Source organism: Ursus maritimus, unplaced genomic scaffold (assembly GCF_017311325.1).
Source record: "Ursus maritimus isolate PB19 unplaced genomic scaffold, ASM1731132v1 scaffold_4, whole genome shotgun sequence".
NCBI lineage: Eukaryota > Metazoa > Chordata > Mammalia > Carnivora > Ursidae > Ursus > Ursus maritimus.
In genome coordinates this window covers 32,797,133-32,820,249 of record NW_024426552.1, presented here as the reverse complement: position 1 = coordinate 32,820,249, position 23,117 = coordinate 32,797,133, and the positions used below count along the sequence as shown (strand labels likewise).

The 23,117-nt window shown below is 37.4% G+C and overlaps 1 protein-coding gene across 1 annotated transcript in view; it reads left to right on the top strand.

Moving 5' to 3' along the window:
* GBE1 (1,4-alpha-glucan branching enzyme 1) overlaps positions 1-11,362 on the top strand; it is a 260,274-nt gene extending 248,912 nt beyond the window's left edge. The window contains exons 15-16 of the mRNA XM_040621100.1: positions 2,747-2,864; positions 10,604-11,362. Coding sequence (XP_040477034.1) covers positions 2,747-2,864; positions 10,604-10,660 — 175 coding nt within the window. The 3' untranslated portion in view covers positions 10,661-11,362. The remainder of the gene's footprint in view (positions 1-2,746; positions 2,865-10,603) is intronic.
* The last annotated feature ends 11,755 nt before the right edge of the window (positions 11,363-23,117 follow it).

The window sequence follows — 23,117 nt, the reverse complement described above, 5'->3', positions numbered from 1 at the left end:
TACATTTTGTGTACTTAGTACATGAGTGGGGGAATAAAGATAACTTATTCTACTTTCCTCTAATACAAAAATATGAGATATGGAATTTGACTTTCTTGGTGAATCAGAATTGTCCTGAATGTTGCAAAGATATATCGAGAACCTTTTATGAAAAGACATTCTGTTAAGTGTCAGGAGGTAGCTATGAATGAAAGAAGGCCTTTTGAGGTATTCTGCTAAATTTATTCTATCGGCTACAAAATTGGAAACCATATTTAAAAAATAATTTAAAATAAGTGTAAATTGGCTCAGAGTTGTATTTTCAGAGAGATGTTCTTTAGTGAAAGATGGGGGTTTGCAGGGTTTGGGTGCTGTCTGGGTGTCCTGGTGTGTGTGTGTGTGTGTGTGTGTGTGTACATAAGAAAGCAGGAATAAAGGGATGCCTGAACGAGAGACCGGAAATCAATCAATCCAGGTGCTCAAATAACCGCTTTAAAATTGTTTGTTCTAAGCAGTGTCTCTAAAAGATGTGTTTTCTAATACTCAGATAATACATGGTAGTGATTCACAATTATAAGCCTCCTCCACAATTATTACTTTTAATCTACTGTTTTAAATTATTGTAATTTCTGGAGCTCAAGAGTTGCTTTTCTAAAGAAAGTTACTGTATTGCCTGAGTAATGTAGACACAGGGCTGGGTAATTCCAATAGTGGCCACGGCAGAATTTTTTCTTTAAATTATAGATCAGAGAAATAGGTCCAAACTGACGTTTTAAAACTTTTTTCTGGCTTTTGTAAGCTTTTGCTTTATAACTACAAATTACATATATTAAGTGAGTAGATTCCAACCATCTTAAGTGTGATGATCCCTTTCAATGTCAAAAAGAAATGGATTCTTTTATAACAACTGTTCTTTCAGTATCCTTGATTGAAAAAATATATAAGCAAAACCTTACTCTAAATTTTGTGACTTTTTAAGTGAATCTGCATTTTATTAGTCAAAAAAGATGTACATTATTTGAAATACAGTATCCAATGTGTATAATAACATAAGTTAGTCTTCAGACAATGCCTGATACAAATATAGATTCCCAGTCTCTTATAGTAACATAATTACTCATTCGGTGAGATCCTTATAACAACACAGCTTCCAGTGAATATCAACCCACAGGTTGGGAACCCTGGCTTTTGATGAGATAATTGCTTTCTTCAGACACTACTACCAATTATCTGTGATTTTCACTACTAATTTAATAATTGATACTCTTTCGAAAGTTTTTAAAGTATTCTAGGACATCAGTCTCTAAAATTACTCATTTTTGTTCTTGTTTTTGCTTTTTGAATATTTGTACAAGTATTTAATGAACTAGGATGAAGAACAAAAGCTAAACTTTAATTTAGCAGTTTCATTCCACAAGGCTTCATTTATTTACAGTGTCTCCGGTTATTTATTTTCACTACCTGTGTTTCGCCATTAAATGATTTCATATGCTCAAGTCATTTTCAGCTATATTGAGTGACTTTAGAATCTGCCTGTGCCCAGTAGTCATCTTTTGAATCTCAATCAATCTTTCTCTGTCTCTCTCTCTCTTGTTAAACACTAACATTCTGATTATCAGTTTGAATTTGAGTCAGAGCAGGCTGACCTAGATTGAGTGAAATGGAGCCACCCCTCCCAGCAAAAGTTCCTTTAACGAGTTTGTCTGCATCTCTTACCCAGACAGAGGTTCCCGAGGCATGAAAATGATCATTGTTTGTCTCCGCATGTACTTCTAATGTGATACTTTTTAATGAAAATATACAAACATTTCTGAATTAAAGATTTATATACCAGAAAAAGAAAACACAAAGCACTTAAATCTCTTTGTATCCTCATTAGGCTATATGTACTGATGTACATTTACTTAAGGAATTTTGTATTAAGTATCATGTCTAGACATTTAGAGCATAATAAATTTGAACATAATAGCCATAGCTTTTATTTTGTTGTAAATACAGTAATAAAATGTAGCTAATAACTCACTGAAAAACCAGATGTTAAATTGTAGCAGACTGTGTGAACGCAAGATGAATCTATGTGTAACGTGGATGGATAGTATGTTTTCATATCATGTGCGTTAATAGCAGGAGGACGCCTGCTTAATTCTGAACTCTTGAGACCACACATGGACACTTGGTTCACTTCTGTGTTCCTCACCTTGATAACCTGGATCTAGAAAACTGGAATGAAGCTGGAGATGAGGAAGGAGTAAAAAGCCGTATCAAATGAGAAATTCTTAAAGGTTCTGGGATTACATTTAGTATGTATTTAGTAATAGATGTGGAGGACACATGGAGGTAGCATAACTATTATTAAATATTTGCAAGGTTACTATATTTTGAATTTATTCTTTATGGCTTTTCCAGGTTGAAAGTGCCAAGAAGTCAAATTTCCGTTCACTATGGAGGTGAATTTCTAATGAATGGAATGGGTTGTAATAAGAGAAAAGTAGATTCTCTGTTAATAGGTACAGTCAGTCCCAGGTTGGATGATCAAGTGATAAGCTGTGGTAGGATAGCAAGTATCCCATGGGCGTGTGGACCAAAGTGTCTCTAACACCCCATTTCAAACATGAGTATCTCTGAAATATTGGAAAAGAAATGGGTATATAACACAAATCATGATTTAACAGTGTTCAGAAGACTCACTTTTAAATTGCTGTCTCAGAACATACTTTATAATGTCTCATTTCACTCCTGAACCATTGTGATTCCTTAAAAGCTGTACATTCAAAATTGTGCTCGATACAGATGCAGCAGAATATGGAGGACATCAGAGATTGGACCACAACACCGATTTTTTTTCTGAAGATTTTAAACATAATGAGCGTCCGTATTCTCTTTTGGTAAGTAAGGTCTTTAAGATCTTTTCATTACATTTTCATTTAGCCCTTTATTTTAAATGTGGTGTTTTTGTGCAAAGAAACAACTCTTCAACAAGTAAGTGGCATGTAAAAAAACAAAACAAAACAAAACAAAACAGGATGGGGTTGATGGAGAAGAAGTGAGCTGAAACATTCAGAGGCGGCATGCTTGGTGCTGGACTGAATTTGCTTTTGGAAAACTGATAGTAAGGGTTATTTGGTGGACAATTGGGGAAGTTTGGATATTAATATGAATAAAAAATATTTCTCAAAAAATAAAGGGAAGGCATTTTTTTCTATTTTTTTATGCAACAATTTACTTCCCTTCTGTTCTTGCTTTCTGTATAATATTTTACATCCAGCAGATTTCTACATGATTGACTGTCTAATGAAGTTTAATTTAAAACACCTTAAAAGGGTCTATAAAAATCTCTTTTTTTCTTTCCTGCAGTCAATTAAAGACTGAATTCATTCTACTTGTAAAATTTTCTGATTTCCTCATATCACTGAGGAAAACATTAAATTATATAACTGATTTTTACTTTGTGTTGTTAACACATATGAAAGAAGATTGCTTTAAACTACAAGGTTTCAATTCTTTTAAAAATGTAGGTTTTAGAAACTCTCCACATTTGGAGGAAGAATTTTTTACTTTATGTCCAGATGGTAGGCTCAGATCCATATATCTATATTATGTATTTTTTTTTCCTTTTCCTGATTAGTCCTATACCACTCTCCCTCTCTCTCCCTCCCTCCCTCTCTTTCACACTCTCAATTTCTTGTCCTCTTCCTCTTCTATCACTCTGCCTCAGATACGCAGTTTTTCACCATGGAAGGTCTTGGATTAAGATTTGTCTCCCTTCTGTGAGGCCAGGATGTATCTAAGGAAGGTATAGATAGCTTTATCGCAGCTGTTAAATTCTCTTGTTTTCCAAAAATTTAAGCATAAGTCAAAAGGGAGAATCTGTAAGAGACCCCTGGTTCCCTCATTTTTCTACTAGAGTCCCACCTCTTAAAGTGGTGCGAGTACATCACCATGTAAATCACCATATTCTGCGCGGAATCAGCTTGCCAAAGACAGTGGCATCAAATAAATTGAAAGAGCAGAGATGAGCAAGATTGAGTTGTGGGTTATAGGCTCCGAGGAAGGTGTGATGGCCGCAGGAGACGTGAGTGTTACCTGAACAGTCTGTGTGCATCTAGGTGGTGAGGATGGTGACACTTACGTAGCTTGAGATACAGATATAGATACATATGCATTTTTAAGAGGGAGGGCTTAATGGTTCTATCAGATTTTTTCTACAAAGAATATTGTAGTTCGTCAGAACATTCAGTTTTGCCAAGTAAAGATTGATAAAAATGTCTCTGAAATGAATTTTTTAAAGGTTTTATTTATTTATTTACTGAGAGAAAGAGCACATAAGTGGGGGGAGGGACAGAGGGAAAGGGGGAGAGAAAATCTCAAGCTAGCTCCACGCTGAGCAGGAAGCCCAAGGTGGGGCTCAGTCTCACAACCCTGAGATCATGACCTAACCTGAAATCAAGAGTCAGAAGCTCTTCCAACTGAGCCACCCAGGCGCCGCTCTGAAATAAATTTTTAAAATTAACTTAGGGGACACCTGGGTAGCTCAGTTGGTTAGGCATCTGACTCTTGATTTTGGCTCAGGTCATGATCCCAGAGTCCTGGGATCGAGCCCCTCATCGGGCTCCCTGCTCAGCGGGAAGCCCTCTCCCCCTGCTGTGTTCCCTCTCTCGCTGTGTCTCTCTGTCAAATAAATAAATAAAATCTTAAAAAAAAAAAGTAACTATATACCTCTTTTCTTTAAAAAAAAAAGAAGAAGAAGAAGATTTTCTCCCAATTTGGGGGAAATTATAATCTTAGGCAAGGACTCACAGTCTTTGGGGATGGGCAGAAAATATCTTGCCATTCTTTCAATTTTTGTAAGAGTAAAAATATTCTATCATAGTTAAAAGAAGCCAGCTAACAGTGGCAGCAACAGTCAGGAGATTATTTTGCAAGTACTAATTGAATTTATCTTGCAAATAAGGAATGCACAGTTCTAAATTAGCAGGTGGGGTGGAGGGTAGCACATAAGCGCTGATAACTGGTAGAGGAATACAGTGCTGCAAGCACGTGAGAAATAGAACATAGCTTAACCACTGCCTGTATTAGGATTCTGATCCAACTTGGTCAAAAAGGTAATGATTAGCTCTGTCTTCCCAGCAGCAGCATCTTGTTTCAATAACTTCAGGTGCTTCAGGAAACACCATTTAAATGTCTTTAGGCTCCAGGTGAAATGATCACTGGTTTTAATATAGGAATAAGGGAGCACAAATAGACCAGAAAATCCAATAAAACATGTTCCTTCTTGCCAGAGTTATCCTTTGAAGAGCCAAAGGAAAAAAAAAATCACATTAAAAAACGAACCTATTCTAAGAATGCCTCATTATAAAGGGATTCTTTATTAAACTAGGTCATATGTGCTGGGATCCAATCAGGTTTCCTGAGCATGACTGTAGGTACTCTAGATCTCATTCCACCACCGGCGAGAGATCACTTTTGCCTCCCACCTGCCTGGAATAAAGGGAGAGAAGAAGGCTTCTTTCCTTCTCCATGAAATTTCTGCCCATCATAACAAGTACACAGTATTTACTAAAGCTCAATTTGCAAGCTCAATAATCCAAAGGATCTGCTGAACAAGTGTCAAATCTGTTTGCAAAGATAGTAACAAATAGAGCTTGAAGGAATCTTAAAATATGAGGGCGTCTTAAAATAGCCATCCAGGCTGCTGCATCAGCAGGTACCGTTCCAGCATCCTCCTTATTATGTACTCCATCAGTTGAACCTGGGAAGCCAGACGAGAACCATGTGTGTACTACCACTGAAACGTGTTTGCTAAGGTCAGAGTAGCCTGCAAAAGCCAAGAAGCGACAGGGCCAAATTTCTCCTTTCTGCTTTACTGGCAATTATTGGAAACTCCATTTTAGCACACTCATTCCCTATATTTTGGTTTCTGATAGAGGAACGTATATGAACGTATGTGTTACTTACATGGCAGTCAGCGCACTGGAAGCAGGGAGGCTTTCTTTCCTTTCTCTGGTTCATAAATTCAAATTCCATGGCACAAATGGAAGAACAGATTATTGGACCTAAAATGAATTAGTTTCCTTTACAATAACTCAAGTAGTCTCAAGGGAAATATGCGTAAGAGAGTAATTTTAGCATTTATTACTTTGCCAGTTAGGCTCCTTATCATTAAGAAGTAGATCTGTTTGTTATTTTTCTAAATTTGGGAATTCAAAAGCAGACTTTTGGGTTAAATAGGGAATTCGGCATACATGTGTCTTCTTTATTGGCCCTCAGTTGTAAGTATTGGAAATACAATTTAGCAATTGGGAAATGTTTTTTGCTCTATCCCAAATCATGAACATGTTTAGGTATTTCAGAAAAGAAAAAATCAAACTCGATTCTTAAAGCTTACTCTTTTCTAGTATTTCTAAATGAGATAACATAGATTTCTATGTAGAAATAGTTATTAGCATCACTTTTCTCTTAGCCTAACACAAAATAATGAATTAGAATATGATTTATTTTTTCTCAGAAAATATTTTATGAACTTAAGCACATATGTGAAAATTAAAATTATTTTATATATCAAACTTATTTTTCAAAATAATTTGTGGCTCTTTTATGACAAATGTGTGTATGTAGACTACTAACGGTCTAATGCCCTTTCATCAAATGACGTTATCACCCTTCAATTATGCACTTTTGCCAAATTTAGCAATTTCTAAGAAAATTTAAAAATTATTTTTTACTTAAAAGTTATTTTAAAGCTTTCTGTTTTCAAATTTTTGACACCCTCTTTTCAAAAATCGTATAATTAATTTTTGCAACTCAATTATGATCCTAGAAGAACATAATACTTTGGATGTCATCATACAGTAGATTATTGTGTGATCCATTTTGGTTTTTTGTTGTGGGTTTTTTTGTTTTTGTTTTTGTTTTTGTTTTTAGCCATGTTAGTGTTCAGCATAGTGATCAAGTCATTAAGGTAGTCAAACTAACTGGGTAGATTAGCATGCATTTTGCCTCTCTTAATAAGTGAATTGGATTATACTGTGACATTCTGATTCCTTCTGAAATGTTGACTATAAATATAGCTAGAAAGAATGAAATTCATGGCCATGCATTACATTGTCTCATATGTCCTTAATATGATCCTAACCACAAGATCTTTAGGGCTTAATGGCATACACATGGGTGTGGTATGTATGTTTATCAGCGTATATTATCTGTGATGTACATACTAAACAGTGTTTCTATACGTGTATTTAAATATAAATTGTTTATATTTAAATATGCTTAAATATTTTTATGTTTAAACCTACTTAAATTATGTTCATATTTCTTTTCACTTGCTGTATGAATCAAAACTATTTTTAGAATTAAAATTATAGAATGAGTGTTACAGAGCCAATACTTAGCACTAAATTATAGAGCCCCCAAACCGTTCATGTCTGTAATTGTCTCATCATAGGGATTAGTTCTGATTATCTTAAATCCTTTAGTATAATTGGTAGTCATTTCCTAACCACTAAGAAAATTGATTTACATACTCAGAACCCTAATAAAGAAGAAAACTCAAAATTCCATAAATAGCCATAGTTAAGAAAAATCACTTGCTTGGGGAAATTCTTTCATGTTGCCTATACCGCAAGGGCTCTAGAGCAACATAAACACATTCTAGTAATTAACACTGCAGTGAAAAATACAATTACACAATATACCCGTTAATGATACTATACAATTACCAACGGAAGGTTTCTGAGCAGATAGTATTAAGAGGTCTCTAAGTGTGACTGGAATTGGCATTATAAAGCTCCTTACATAACATGACCAGCATCATTTAGTAAGAGTTCTTGGAGTATTTTTTAACCATTAAAATGCCCAAATAGGAAACTCAATGCATATATTGCAAGCCTTGAACTTCTTATGTCATCCCTTTTGTTTTACTCTGACATTTGGGGTGGCTAAGATACCAAGAGATCACAGAAAGGAAGGTTGTTTCCAAATGATAGGTTTATGGTTTTCATTTGTGTTTTATTAATGAAATTAGTTATGAGGTTATGAATCGAACAGAGTAGATACCAAAATCTGTAGGATTCAAGTAGGAGATTGATGTGACCCATCCTGATAGTCACTGTGCCACACTGAGCAGAGACCTGTCATTATTTTAGGTCTGACTTGTTTGTTTCCTTGCATCTGTCTGCAGAGCCTTGAACTTATCTGAATCCTTTTATATGCATATAAAACCATACCTAAAATCAGAGAAATGTTTTTAATGTAAAGGGAACTGAAATTCTTTTGTCTAGTCTTTGGTGCTACTGAAAAATTTAGATTGCTCTTCAGTTTTAAAATGCTTAGAACAGTTCAGAATCATTCTATTATAACCTGCTGCCCCAGTGATGAGTTATACCTAGTTTCTATGATTCCCCAAAACCACGCACATAGAATAGAGTAAGTACGGGGCAAACTCCTTTGAAAGGGCAGAACACTGTCTCTAGACTCCTGCCTATTTTAGTTAAGAGTTGGAGAGGGAATTGGTTGAACCTGTAAATTATAGGAAAAATAGAGGGAAACAGATTATGGCATTGACATGAAGGGTTTCCCCACACTGAATGACTGCAAAGATAAAATATTTATCTTTTGGAAGTACTGGAAGCAAATCAAACATTGTGACATTGAGCTACCCAGTGACTATTGGCATTTGTGAAATTTTTTCTCAGATGATGGTGATCATTTTCTAAAATCACTATTAATGGAATATTAGAAAAACTTCTCTAGCTACTACATTCATAATATGAATTTCTTTTTAAAATGCCATCACTTTACGACCACTTTAATCTTTATTGTTCAAAACTAACCAACTATATTAGTGTATCTGATCTTTTTTTTGAATTGTGAGATTTCTTTATCACAAAAACCTTAAGGGAAAACATTGTGTTCATTTGCAGAGTTGAGATGTATTGGACATACAATAGTCTCATTCAGTGAAAATCAGCTGTTCTGTTCTTTTTTTTACCCCCCCTTAAGCCCTGCCTGCTTTGCATTTTTCATTCCGGTTCTAAACTGTAAAAGCTGTTTTTTTTCTTTTTTTAACCCATCAGTCAGACTTTCACTTAAAGATAAAATGACTGAAATAATAAAATCTTCACAGTGTCAGAAATGGAGAGATACTGTCACAATGACAGCAGCAGTCTAACATTATTTTTACTGTTTGTTAACAGTAAATATGTTATATGTAAAATACCACATAGATAAACATCAAGGATCACTTCTCGATTTTATAAAAAGTATTTCAGATATAAGTATATTAAAGAATATCTTATGATATATGTACATATTGGGCCCACCCACTTTTATTTGTTCTTTTATTCATTGTTCACTATTTTATTTTGTCATCATTGGCACCTACTTTGTCCACGGGTACCTACGAAGAGTTAGAAATATGAAGACATAGGGCTTCTGCCCTTGTAAAGTTCATAGTCTGGTGGGGAGGACAGATCATAAACCTGAAAAAAATCGCAAATTGTGTTAGATGCTCAGAAAGAAATTAAAATGCCCGTTAACCAGAGAACTTGGATTCAACTCTTATTTCTGCCACTTACTAAGTGTGTGTTGTTGGGAAAATTATTTAGCTGCCGCGTGCCTCCATTCCCTCCTCTGAAAAATGGAGGCGACAGCAGTACTGCCTCACAGGGTTGTCACGAGGATTCAATGAACTAGTATTTAAAAACACCGAGACTGATGGAGGGCGCATGCTGAGCACTTAGTAGCTGTTACCTGCGGTTGTCATTGTTTGGTGCCTCACCATACAGAAGGGAAAGCTGGGACCCAGAGAGGCAAAGCAACACAGCCAAGGTTGCCCAGATTAAAAAAAAAAAAAAAAAAGGAAGAAGAAGGAAACAAACAAAAATGGAGCTGTCATAGAAAACCAAGTGGAGAAGCTAGCCCACCTAGTGTTGTCAAGGGCGTGGAGCTGGAACTTTTTAAAATCAGGAAATAAGGAACTAGCAAGATAAAGAATATTCTGAGCAGAGACCCAAAGGAAGAAAAGTCCCCCTGTGGGCAGAGCCTGGTGTGAGGGGAGAAGAGACTTTCTCAGCAGGAAGGAGCGGAGTCAGGACCCTGCTGGGCGTGGAGAGGATGCGTATTGTATTTTAAATACAGTGGCAAGCTTTTTGACTGGTTTACATTGGGGAGGGGACCTAAATACCCTTAGGATCCGTTATACCACCTTTAAAGTTTAGTTCTTAAAATGACAGAAGACAAAACTGGATGACAAATAAGAGTGTTGGTGTAGAGCAGTGTTCTGTGTATTACTTTTATTCTCCTGAATAGGATACCATTGTAACCTTAGGGCAGCCTCCCCGTACCACCGGAGAGTGCCTCATCAGCCTGAGTGTCCTTTACAGCCCTCGTGTCTGCAGATCCCGGGGTTTGTAAAGTGTATGGCGCCCTTTAGTGGTGATTGCTTCAAAGGATCCTCACGTAGTTGTCAGGACGGCTGAGCCGTGGACTGTCTCCTGGGAGCCCGCAGCAGCGTAAAGATAACTGTGACTTGAAGCAAATGTGAGAGGGCATCATGTCCTTTTGACATAACGTCATCGTGTTCAGAATTTCTTTCAATTGCACTGACATGATTGTGTTGACTTAGGTGTACATTCCAAGCCGAGTGGGCCTCATCCTTCAGAATGTGGATATGCCCAACTGAAGGGACGGAGTTTCAGCTTCACCGGAGGACGTGTGCTTTGTTTTCCTGTTCTCGTTGCCACAGAGCTTGTAATGTGTGAGCTTGCAAAACACAGTCGTCTAGACGAAACATCAGACGTCTGAAATTTAGTATTAGCTTATGCAAATGAATGTCAGACTTTAAGTAGGGGGGTATATTTTTGAAATTTCGAGGATCCTGTACTCTATTTTCCAGGCGTCTGAGCAGCTAGGATTCTCAAATGAAGTATTCTATGTAATGCCTTTAAACAACTTTACTTTCTAGGCCAATATTTGATCCTTAAAGTTCACATTTGAATCGTGTGTCATGTATGATGATTTCTGTTGAATGTATACAGTATTTTTTTAAGACGAATATTTGGTGACTTTATTTGTTCTAAGTATATCTTGGTTTCAAATACACAGCACCAAGGTTGTTACTATGTTTTTTTTTTAATTGTGTTTAGAAATACTGTAATAACTATGTAGTAATAGTGTAAAATTAAGAATTGGATCAAAGATAATATAAAGCCATTATCTATAACCTTGTCCATGCTTCATTTTGCCTAAGTTTTATCTTGTAATCTCTGCTTCACTTAGTATCTTGGTGGATGCTGATATTTCCGTCTTTCTGAAGACCTGAATTGGTAATTGTAACATTTCAGAAAACGTCTTTTACTTTCAATCAATAAAAAAAAATTGCAGATTTGCCTTTGCTAATGTTTGCTTTGTGGTACTACCATGGGGATTGATTTAGAATGAACATTAAAGTGCTTATCTTACCTCTGATACCTTCCCCATATATATGCACACTTGCGCAATGGGCCAGGCACACGGTTAATAATGGTTTTTCTTTAGGTACTATTTTGTAATGTAAGATTATACTAACCAACTCAGATATCCAGGGTACTCTGCAGCTATAAACCTGAACACTTTCAGACATTGAATTAACTGTCTCAACTCAGTGGGGTACTCAGTCATGAAGTTGCCAGTCAATTCACTAACTAGTAGGCCAGGGGTCTAAAATCAATGATACGTCATTCACTCATAACTGAGAAATGATGATGCATTTATAAGACGAAGTATCTGTCACGTTTTGTGAAGATCTTATTTTCCCCTTTATATTAACACATTAATAGTGACAGCTTCTTTTGTTTTTTAAAGACTTTGACACAGAGAGAGCATGTGCGCTTGCGCACAAGCAGGGGGCGTGGCAGGCAGAGGGAGAAGCAGACTGCTGGCTGAGCAGGGAGCCTGATGTGGGACTAGACCCCAGAACCCCGGGATCATGACCTGAGCTGAAGGCAGCCGCTTAATGACTGAGCCACCCAGGCACCCCTTCTTTTTTTTTGTTTTTAGCCTGATTATTCATGACTAATGATCAGTACTCGGAAGTCTTTCTATTAAAACTTATTCAGTACTGGAAAGGGTTAGCAAAAGAGACTTTTATAGCTATACCTAGTATATATTTACCATTTTTCTTATAACTTAGTTCTGAAACATAGTGTTTGCTTTAACTTCAAAGTAGAGTAATAGTTTGATTTCCTGACAGAATCAGTGATGTTAGCTGATGATGATACCTACTAGGAAGCATTACTGAAAGCCTCTATGTTGCTTTTCCTGTTACAGGAATGTTCTGACTATCTTAGCACTGCCATGATCTGTGTACTATACACCTTATTGATAACAATACAACGTACAGGGGCGCCTGGGTGGATTAGTCGTTTAAGCATCCGCCTTCCATTCAGGTCATGATCCAGGGTCCTGGGATGGAGCCCCACTTCAGGCTCCCTGCTCAGCGGGGAGTCTGCTTCTCCCTTTCCCTCTGCTTCTCCCTCAGCTTGTGGTCTCTCGCTCTCTCTGTCAAATAAATAAAATCTTTAAAAAAAAAAAAACAGTACTGGGGCTCCTGGGTGACACAGCGGTTAAGCGTCTGCCTTCGGCTCAGGGCGTGATCCCGGCGTTATGGGATCGAGCCCCACATCAGGCTCCTCTGCTGGGAGCCTGCTTCTTCCTCTCCCACTCCCCCTGCTTGTGTTCCCTCTCTCGCCGGCTATCGCTATCTCTGTCAAATAAAGAAATAAAATCTTTAAAAAAAAAAACCAAAAAATAAAAAACAGTACAACGTACAACCATGATGTTTTGTGTTCTAGTTTATAATTTCTTACTTTTGCATTTCTTTTGTATGAAAAGATATGGGAATTTTCTATCACAGCTCTTTGAAAATAACAAGAAATTACTTCACTCCTGGAAGCCATCTTCTTTCCCTTATGACCTCTGTAGCAAAGAATAATCATAATGCTATATTTTCATTATATTGATTGTCCTTACTAATATGATCTTTAGATTTTACAGTCTAAAGTTAAAATTTAACAATGTAATATAAATTGCCTTTGTCAAATGCCTCCCCAACAAAGAGAACAATAAAAGGATGTTCCTAGGTAGAAATTGTAAAAATACATTCAAACAAAATATTAATTCTCAAATAGAATGTAGTTTTTTGTTGTTGCTTTTTGTTATTATTTTTCCTATCAGAGCAGACATCCTTTCTAGAACATTCTAACATTGTACTGTATTTCCGAGTAGGTCTTCATTTTTGTATCAATAACATTCTCATCATCATGTACTCTAGTGAGAAGTTCTGTTTACTGGTTAAGCATTTTCAACAATCACAACAGAGAGATGCAAAATTTTACTCTGTATGCCTTGTAATGTTTTTTTCTCTGATGTGGTTATCTTTCACATCAAAAATGAGAGTCCTCCATCTTAGTTGACTGGTTTAGAATAAGTATTTTTACCATTCTGGTCTTCTATGTTCTAGAAAACATAGATGATTACAGATTTCTTTCCATTATTTTTCAATATCAATGAGTGCTAGTAATTATTATCCAAAATAGAATTTACCTCTCATGTTAATGATGCTTAATGTTTTATTTTATTATCAGCTTAGGTGGAAAATGCCTGTGTTTAATAATAAAAAACTGAACTGTAAACATTTTTCCTAGAACGTTTCCCATTTTGTAACACTTGAACTCTGAGGGTCAACTCCTTTCATATAATTTTTTTCCTGTACATTTGATGTTTCTTACATTGCCCTGTTCTTAGCTGATGCATTCATCTCTAACATAAAATGAGGGATTTAGCCACCATGTTCCTCAAGTTCAAAAAATAACCAGTGACAATAAATTGACTTTTCTTGTGGCAACTGTGAAAGAATGCATGTATTTTTTCCTCTGACTGGAGCACTCCCCTTAGCAATATCAATTCAACATTTGTCAACCATCAGGGTTATAGCCATTGCTGTGCGGGATCATACAGGAGGTTGTCTGAATAAGGAGCCTATTCCTCAAATAATACAGAAGAGAGTGCAGACAGATCTCAGGGAAGCGATGAAGGGTAATATGTTTTCCTCTCGTGTTCAGCTGCGGCTTCAGGGCAAATATCTTTTCACTGTCTCTGGTCCCGCAGCCATTGAATCCCGTGATGAAAGCAACATAAAATAGGTTTCCTGTTGCTCTTCCTGTTTAGAACAAGCCAGAGCAGACATACCTGATAGGAACCAGGACAGTAAAGCAGCTTTCTGGCTGGCCTCACACCTCGGAGACGATTTCTTTTTGCCTCTTTCGAGTCATGTCCTGAACCGAGGGTCTTTAGAGTCTTGGGTTTCATTCATCTATATATTCCTTTTAGGGAGACAAGCACTGAGCTAGGCACTTTGCTAGGTAGACTATTTTGATGAAAGAAAATAGAAATCTAAGCCTAGCAATGTCATTCATGTCCTTTGTGCAGCTGAGTTCACTTATCATTCACGAGGCGTTAGAATTAAAATGCAGATAAATTTTCCCACTAAAGCCAGCCTTCGGGGGGGGGGAAAAATCAAATGAACTCCCTACTAATTTTTCTGCTCTATTATCTTATTAATGGTGATTTGTAGAGAATTGCAGAGAAACATTCATACTTTAGGGCAGAATTTCTTAATTGGTAGTGTGAGAAATTAAGATACAGTAGCTCTAAGTGTTTTTGTCTTTCTGTAATTTAAAACATTACATCTGGATTTTAACTCTTGGCAAAAACTGTACAGTGAACGTAATGTTTATTTACATGAAAAAATGTATTTTGTGATAGATATGCTTATGCTACAGGGCATGTCATTCAGAAGTGTCCTCACGCCTTACAGTTTTTCTTGTGATTTGTGCTGGGCCGGAGAGAAGTATCCAGCCCATGCTCGGTGTAGACCACTTCACCCAGGAGCCTGCACTGTATTAAAAGGGCAGTGTGATAGCATGGTCGGAAGGCCTGAGTTCCAGTTCTAGCTCTTCCTTTCAGTGCCTCATATTAGAAAGCACTCACTGACTCTTAGTTCTCACTCAAGGCAATAAGACAAAAGGGGGGGCGGAGCATTGGTTTTATAAATGCTATTGTTTGATCAATAGCCAAATGGATGATGAGTCAGTGGAGACATCTTCCAAATTCATTGTCAGGGACACACTGTCACCATCACCTGTCTGTCTTTCAAAGCTTCTGCGCTAAGTTGTCCGCCGTCCCCCAGGCAGGGATGTGTGGGCTGCTTTACAGAAAACGGGATTTTGCATTTCCTCCACCAATGCAGGTGACCAAAATGTCCATCTTCCTCCACTGCTGCTTTCCTTTGCTTTTTTTTTTTTTTTTGGCCTTTTCTCTGAGTGCACTAGGACATTCCAGTAACTTCCATTCCGCTGCAGTCGTGTTCTGCCTCCTTGGTGGGTCAGCCACTCCCAAACTTGGCACGTACGTAGCTCAGCCTTGTGAATGAAAGTTAGCAACCCCTTATGGGGACCCACCGGGCAAGGTACACCGTCTATGCAGTGAAATAGCCACAGGTACCCTCCAGTGAGGCGTGGCAACCAGGGCTAAGGGTCTGTTTCTCTCCCTCTTCCTCTTCTGCTCACACTACTAACAGAAGGAATGAATTACGGAGAAACTTAAGAATTGCAAAAGAGAGCTCAAGGTCAGAAGCACTTTGGCCCATCATTGTTTTGGATGGAAAGCCTGTACTCTCATCAGGCATACGCATATTCAATAAATAAATGTTTGCACAACTTAATAGTAATTTTTTCAAGAGGGGGAGCGATATCAGCCATTGATCTGCAATTCCCACTGCTGTTTGGTACTTAAAATAAGACAATGCGTAGCAGAGAACTAGCAAAAAAGCTATCACCCTAAATTACTTTACCATGCAAGGATATAAACTAAGTGAGATGTGTTCAAACTGTGCATGCTTGTCTAAGGTCATACAGAAAATACAAAGCTAGGGGCGCCTGGGTGGCACAGCGGTTAAGCGTCTGCCTTCGGCTCAGGGCGTGATCCCGGAGTTCTGGGATCGAGCCCCACGTCAGGCTCCTCCGCTATGAGCCTGCTTCTTCCTCTCCCACTCCCCCTGCTTGTGTTCCATCTCTCGCTGGCTGTCTCTATCTCTGTCGAATAAATAAATAAAATCTTTAAAAAAAAAAAAGAAAATACAAAGCTATAAGCACATGAATAAAGCCACCTACATATAGAATTTGTAAGTAAACTGAAAACCCACAAAGTCCACTGATTCCAATATTTATCTTGAACTAATGAATCGCTTGATCTCCATGTGTGGTACTCCTCCATTTAGGCACTTTTCTGGTCGTATTATGAACATCAAATCTAAACACGTGATTTTATTTGGATTTAAAGAGTTTTCAAATCTTGGAATGAAAGGCAATATATGTTTCAATCCCTTTAGAGAATTTCTCACCTCAAACTACGTTGCTATGAGTCTTTTATTTTTCCTCTAGAAAAAGAAGAGGAGGGAAATGAAATACCTTTATTACTTCTTTATGTATGTCCACTAGGGATGCTTTTTAACTGAGTTTGTAGTGTCACTTTCCATTCACTCCAGTAATATACATAATGAAAAACACTACATGTAATTTCATTTCACAAATGCCTCTAGCCTTGTTGTCAACTATTGATTAAAACCAGCCATGTGATATGCAAGTCCCCCCAACATACAGAGTCACTTTCTACCCCCTCTATCACTCAGTTGTATCAAAACTGCAGTAGAATGCCTAATTCTGTACTACATATATTTTCTTATAAGATATACCGTATTGGCTATCATGTACTGAGTGCTTTCTTCTTACTCTATGCCCCGTGGTGGTACTTTATGCTTATCACTGCGTCTCTTAAACTCTGCAAAATGATTATAATTACCCTTGTCTGAGTCAATGCTCCTCCTCTTACCACTGCAGTCTGCCATCTTCCACCGCATATCCTTGGCCATGTCTAAATCGGCGGCCGAAATCTGGCTCTCCCATTTGTATTAGTGTGTCTTTAATTGGATTTGAGCGTCTTTGGTGAGGGAAGGGGGTGGCACGTGAAATCACCCTGGGGTGTGTAATGCCCCACACTCTGTTGTCTGACGGTATTCAAGTTCCAGGAATTATTTTTGTCATGAATTGCATTAAAAAAAAAAGTTACAAGATCATGACCCCAGCTCCCAGATCCTGCTTCCTAAGGCTATTCTGCAATAAAAGGAACTAAGACTCCTTGGAGAGATGGCTGATACTACAGCTGGAGCAGGGAGTATACGAGATGAGCCTGGGGCTTCGTGTAGCGCCAGAGCGTAAGGAAGTGCCCCCAAATCAAAAGGATGGGAGCATGTCAAAGGGACACAGGAGCCAATTGAAAGGTACCCAACAGCTACACCTGAAACAACTTGAACAACAAAATAAATAATGTATCACTGCATAAAGTACAAAATACCCATGACTTCATACTGATATAAATAAATGCTTGAATAAATAAATCAATGGGGGAGAAGAGACAAATCTCCCGCACAGAAGAACGCTAAATAATTTTTACCGCCCAAGAAAGTAGGGCTGGACTCTCCCCACCCCAACTCTCTCCGTTGTGCATGGACTTCACTTAGTGATCAGCTTCTAAAAAGCAGAGTGAGCAAAGGGGGGAAATAAAAGGTAGCGGGACACCCTGGAAAACTACCTCAGCCGCGGGACTGTGGTCAGCATCATCAGTGAGTCGCGTTGGTAGCACGTGCTCTTGATACAATGTGATGAAGTGAGGAGAATGACAAAAATACAGTCCTCCAAACCTATAACTCTAGCCTTACCATGAAAAAAGAAAAACATAAAAAAATTGAGAGTGTTTGTGTATATCGATTAGATATCAGATTACACATATAAGATTATGTGTGTATTAGATTTCATATACGTGTGTATATATCTCTATATAATATGTATGGCATAGAGAAAGAGTTTTATTTTCAGGAACTGGCTCCTGTGATTAGGGATACTGGCAAGACTGAAATCTGCAGGGCAGGCTGGCAAATTTGAAGCTTGGACAAAGAATTGATACCACAGTCTTGAAACAGAGTTCCTTCTTTTCTGGAAAACCTCAGATTTTGCTCTTAAGATCTTCAGCTGATTGAATGAGGCCCCGCCCCCATTATCAAGGGTAATCTTTACTTAAAGTCAACTGCTTACAGATGTTGACCACTGTACTGACAAAAATAACCAGGTATTATAATCTAGCCAAGTTGATATTTAAGAGTAATCATCGTAGAGATACCTGCCCGGGTAAGGGATGCCAAACAAGGTGAGTCTAAGAAACTGTCACAGCCCAGAGTTGGTACGGAAGCAGGACGACTGAATGCACTGTAATATCCAAAATGGGATTCTGAAACAAAAGAAACACTGGGGGAAAACTAGTGAGGTTCAAATGAGATGTAGCTTAGTTAGTAATATATAAAAAATTGCATCAAAGAGGACAGATGCCTGAACAGACAATTCTCCTTTGTAGAGGAAAGATAGTGTTACAACAGATCACATCCAGTGTTCCCAAGGAAACAAACCAAGACTGAAGAGAGGAAGCATAGGAGCCTCAGAGCCTGACTGCAATTTTCTAAAGTGACAGAAATAGTGATGACCAGTTGTCTTTTCACCATCTCCTTTCCTGACCCACAGACAAAGCAAAAGTCTAAAATCATGACTACATGGCAGTATGTCTAAATGTCTAAAACTTATGTCTTGTTGCTCTGTACTGGATTATTTCCTCTGAGACATTACACTTAATATTTGGGTCGTGGCCTCCAAGTGAGCAAATACAACGTTATGAAACCAATACTTGGGATTTTGGGTAAAACTTCTTCCACAAGTAACTTATTAGCAATCCTATAGGCAAAATCATTCATTCAGCTGCTCGGGCATATAGCTTTCAACCATTCACCTTAGAACAACATTTCATGTTAATAAATAAAATGCTTATAAATGTTCTCCCAAAATTAAGAGCTTGACTACAATCCAGAGGCTAGGCAAAGTTAGGCTGAAATTATACATAAACCCTAAAATCTTAATGACTAGACAACATGAAAGTGCTTTTTTTTTCACTCACATCACATTTCAGGGCAGGACAGGTAACCCTCCATCTTGCAGTCATGCTGTCTGGAATATGTGGCCTCCAAAGTCACAATAAAGAAGAGAAAACTGAAGAATTATAAGACTAAGTCCAGGTTTGGATGTAGTTTATACCCCTTTTGTCCCACCTTGTTAGAATTCAGTCATGTCCTGACCTAACTGCAGAGGAGGCTGGATCTTTCTGTGTTCAGGAAGGGAAAACAGTGCAATAAAAACATAGCATAGCATTTGCCATAACTTTCAACTAAGTTTGGAAAATCTTTTACACTTAATTCCTCCTTATAAGCTCATAATGCAAATTAAATATTAAATATGCTGTGAGTTCCTATAATAAGGAAACTAATCTAACATTGTTTAATTAATTGTTTCCCAAACTTACTTAACATTGTTTAAATCAATTCTTATCCTTAAGGAACATCAATAAACATCTTGAAAAAGAAACCACTATATTTGTTTAAGCACCATTTGGATACACTAACTTGAAGCTACAGGGCTCACCTTTTTCTGTGCTTCTATGACCAATAACTCCTCTTTCAAAATCTCTGTGTGTGTGTGTATTCAGTTCACTTCAAAGTCAGCTTATCTAGGAGCCAATGTTCCCATTAAAATCATTTCTTGATCTCATAATTTAACCAGCAGTGAACAATCTTATTTCCCTAGATTTAGAATTCTCCTGATAGGTATTTAACTGAATTCTCCAATACAGGCATACATCCTTTTATTGCATTTCACAGATATAGTGGGGTTTTTGGGGATTTTTTGTTTCGTTTTATTTTTTTTATAAATTGAAGGTTTGTGACAGCCCTGAGTTGAGCAAGTGTATTGGTGCAATTTTTCCAATCACATTTGCTTACTTCATGTCTCTGTGTCACATTTTGGTAATTTTCACAGTATTTCAAACTTTTTCAAGATCATTGTATTTGTTACGGTGATCTGTGATCAGTGATCTTTGATGTTATAATTAATAGTTTTGGGGTGCCATGAACTGCACCCATATAAGATAGCTAACTGAATAACTGTTCTGTGTGTTCTGTGTTCCACTGACCTGCTGTTTCTCCATCTCTCTTGCTCTCCTTGGGTCTCCCTATTCCCTGAGACACAATGATATTGAAATTAGGCCAATTAATAACCCTTCAAAGAAAGGCCTCTAAGTGTTCAAATGAAAGGAAGAGTCACATGTCTCTCTCTTTAAGTCAAAAGCTAGAAATGATGATGTTTAGTAAGGAAAGCATATTTAAAGCTGAGATAGGCTGAAAGCTAAGCCTCTTGTACCAGTTAGCCAAGCCAGGAATGCAGAGGAAAAGTTCTTGAAAGAAATTAAAAGTGCTACTCCAAGGAACACATGAATGATAAGAAAGCAAAAGAGTGATATTGCTGAAATGGAGAGTTTGAGTGGTCTGGATGGAAGATCAAACCAGCCACAATATTCCCTTAAATCAAAGCCTAATCTAGAGCAAAGACCCAACTCTCTTCAGTTCTATGAAGGCTGAAAGAGATGAGGAAGCTGCAGAAGAAAAGTTTGAATCTAGCAGAGACAGGTTCATGAGATTTAAGGAAAGAAGCCATTTCTATTACATAAAAGTACAAGGTGAAGTAAAAGTTGGTGTCGAAGCTGCAGCAGGTTATCCCGAAGATCTAGCAAAGATGATTAATGTAGGTGCCTACACGAAACACCAGATTTTCAATGTAGGTGAAGCAGTTTTACATTGGAAGAAGATGCTATCTAGGATCCACATACCTTGAGAGAAGTCAGTGCCTGGCTTCAAAGCTTCAAAGGACAGACTGACTCTCTTGTTCAGGGGCTAAATGAAGCTGGTGACTTGAAGTTGAAGCTGGTGCTCACTTACCATCCTCCAAATCCTAGAGCCCTTAAGAATTATGCTAAATCTACTCTATAAATGGAACACAGAGCCTGGATGTCAGCACATCTTTTACAACATGGTTTACTGAATATTTTTAGCCTACTGTTGAGACCTTCTGCTAAGAAGAAATGATACCATTCAAAATATGACTGCTCATTGAAAATGCACCTGGTCCCCCAAGAGGTCTGATGGAGATGTGTGAGATTAATGTTGTTTTCATGGCTGCTAGTACAACATGCATTCTGCAGCCCATGGATCATGGAGTAATTTCGACTTATAAGTATTACTATTTAAGAAGTGCATTTTTGTAAGGCTATAGCTGCCATAGACAGTGAATCTTCTGATGGTCTGGGCAAAATCAGTTGAAAACTTTCTGTAAAGGATTCCCCATTCTAGATGTCATTATGAACACTCATGACTTATGGGAAGGGGTCAAAGTATCAACATGAACAGGAGTTTGGAAAAAGTGGATTCCAACCCTCATGGATGTCTTTGGGGGTTCAAGTCTTCAGCAGAAGAAGTCACTTCAGATATGGTGGAAATAGCAGGAGAACTCGAATTAGAAGTGGAGCCTGGAGACGGGACTGCATTGCTGCCATCTCATGACCAAACTTAAGCAGATGAGGCATTGCCTGTTACGGATGAGCGAAGTGGCTTCTTCAGATGGAATCTGCTCCCAGTAAAGATGTTGTGAAGATTGCTGAAATGACAAGAAAAGATTTAGAATAGTACATAAACTTTGTTGATAAGGCAGCAACAGGGTGTGAGAGGATTGACTCCAATTTTGAAAGAAGTTCTGTAGGTAAAATGCTGTCAAGCAGCATTGCATGCTCCAGAGAATCATTTGTGAAAGGAAGAGTCAATTGATGTGACAATCTTCATTGTTGTCCTATTTTAAGAAATTGCCACAGCCACCCCAGCCTTCAGCAGCCACCACTCTGATCAGCCAGGAGCCATCATCTTTGAGGCAAGACCCTCCACCAGCAAAAAGATTACAACTCACTGAAAGCATGTCAGTGGTTAGCATTTTTTTAGAAATAAAGTACTTTTTAATTAAGGTATATACATTTTTTAGGAATAGTGATGTTACACACTTAATGGACTTCCATATCATGTGAACATAATGTTTACATATGCTGGAAAACCAAAAAAATTCATTTGCTTCATGTTATTGGGATATTAGTTGTTTTGCAGTGGTCTGGAACTGCACCTGCAATATCTCTGAGGTGTGCCTCTCCTGATCTCACAGTTCTCTGGAAACACTTTCCCCAGGTTATGAGAAATCTGAGAACCAAATTCATGGCTGACTTCTGGAAAGAGAGTAAAATTTTGTGGCATGCATGTCATTTAATTACCTAATTCCTGAATTGATCTACCCTTAATTTTCCTTTGCTCTGATTATTGTTACCTGGACATTTAAATTTCATTTCTGTATCACTTATCATAATATACATTTGTAAGCCACCTAAATCATTTTTGGAGTAAGGCAATAAATAGAAGATGTGAAGATAGATCATAGATTAGATAGATGATAGATGATAGATAGATGATAGATAGATAGATAGATAGATGATAGATAGATAGATAGATAGATAGATAGATAGATAGATAGATAGATATAGATAGATGATAGATAGATCATAGATTAGATAGATGATAGATAGATAGATGATAGATAGATAGATAGATAGATAGATAGATAGATAGATAGATATAGATAGATGATGGATGGATAGATAGATAGATGAATACATTTTTTAAATATGGCTTTTGTTGTTCTGATCGCATCGTCTGTGGCTATGTGTTTCTGTATTTTGTGACTAGTTGCTGAGGAACCACTTAGAGCTAATGAGAAGTATAGGAGTTTCCCTTGATATTTCATTAGTCTAAAACCTGGATTTTCTAGATTCATGAAGATTTCTACCCAATATTGTGGCAGCAGGATGTTAAATGTAATTATAATGTGTGAAATATATTAAAATATATTATGAAAAAAATGATAGCTTTTTCTTGTGTGACAAAAACAATAAATTCTTACGTGTACTTTATCAAACTTCTATTCTTTATATAAATATATATCTTAAAATGTATTATATTAGAAATCTGAAGGTACTATAAAAAGTTAAGATAAAACTCAATATTGGATGAAACTAAAAATTAA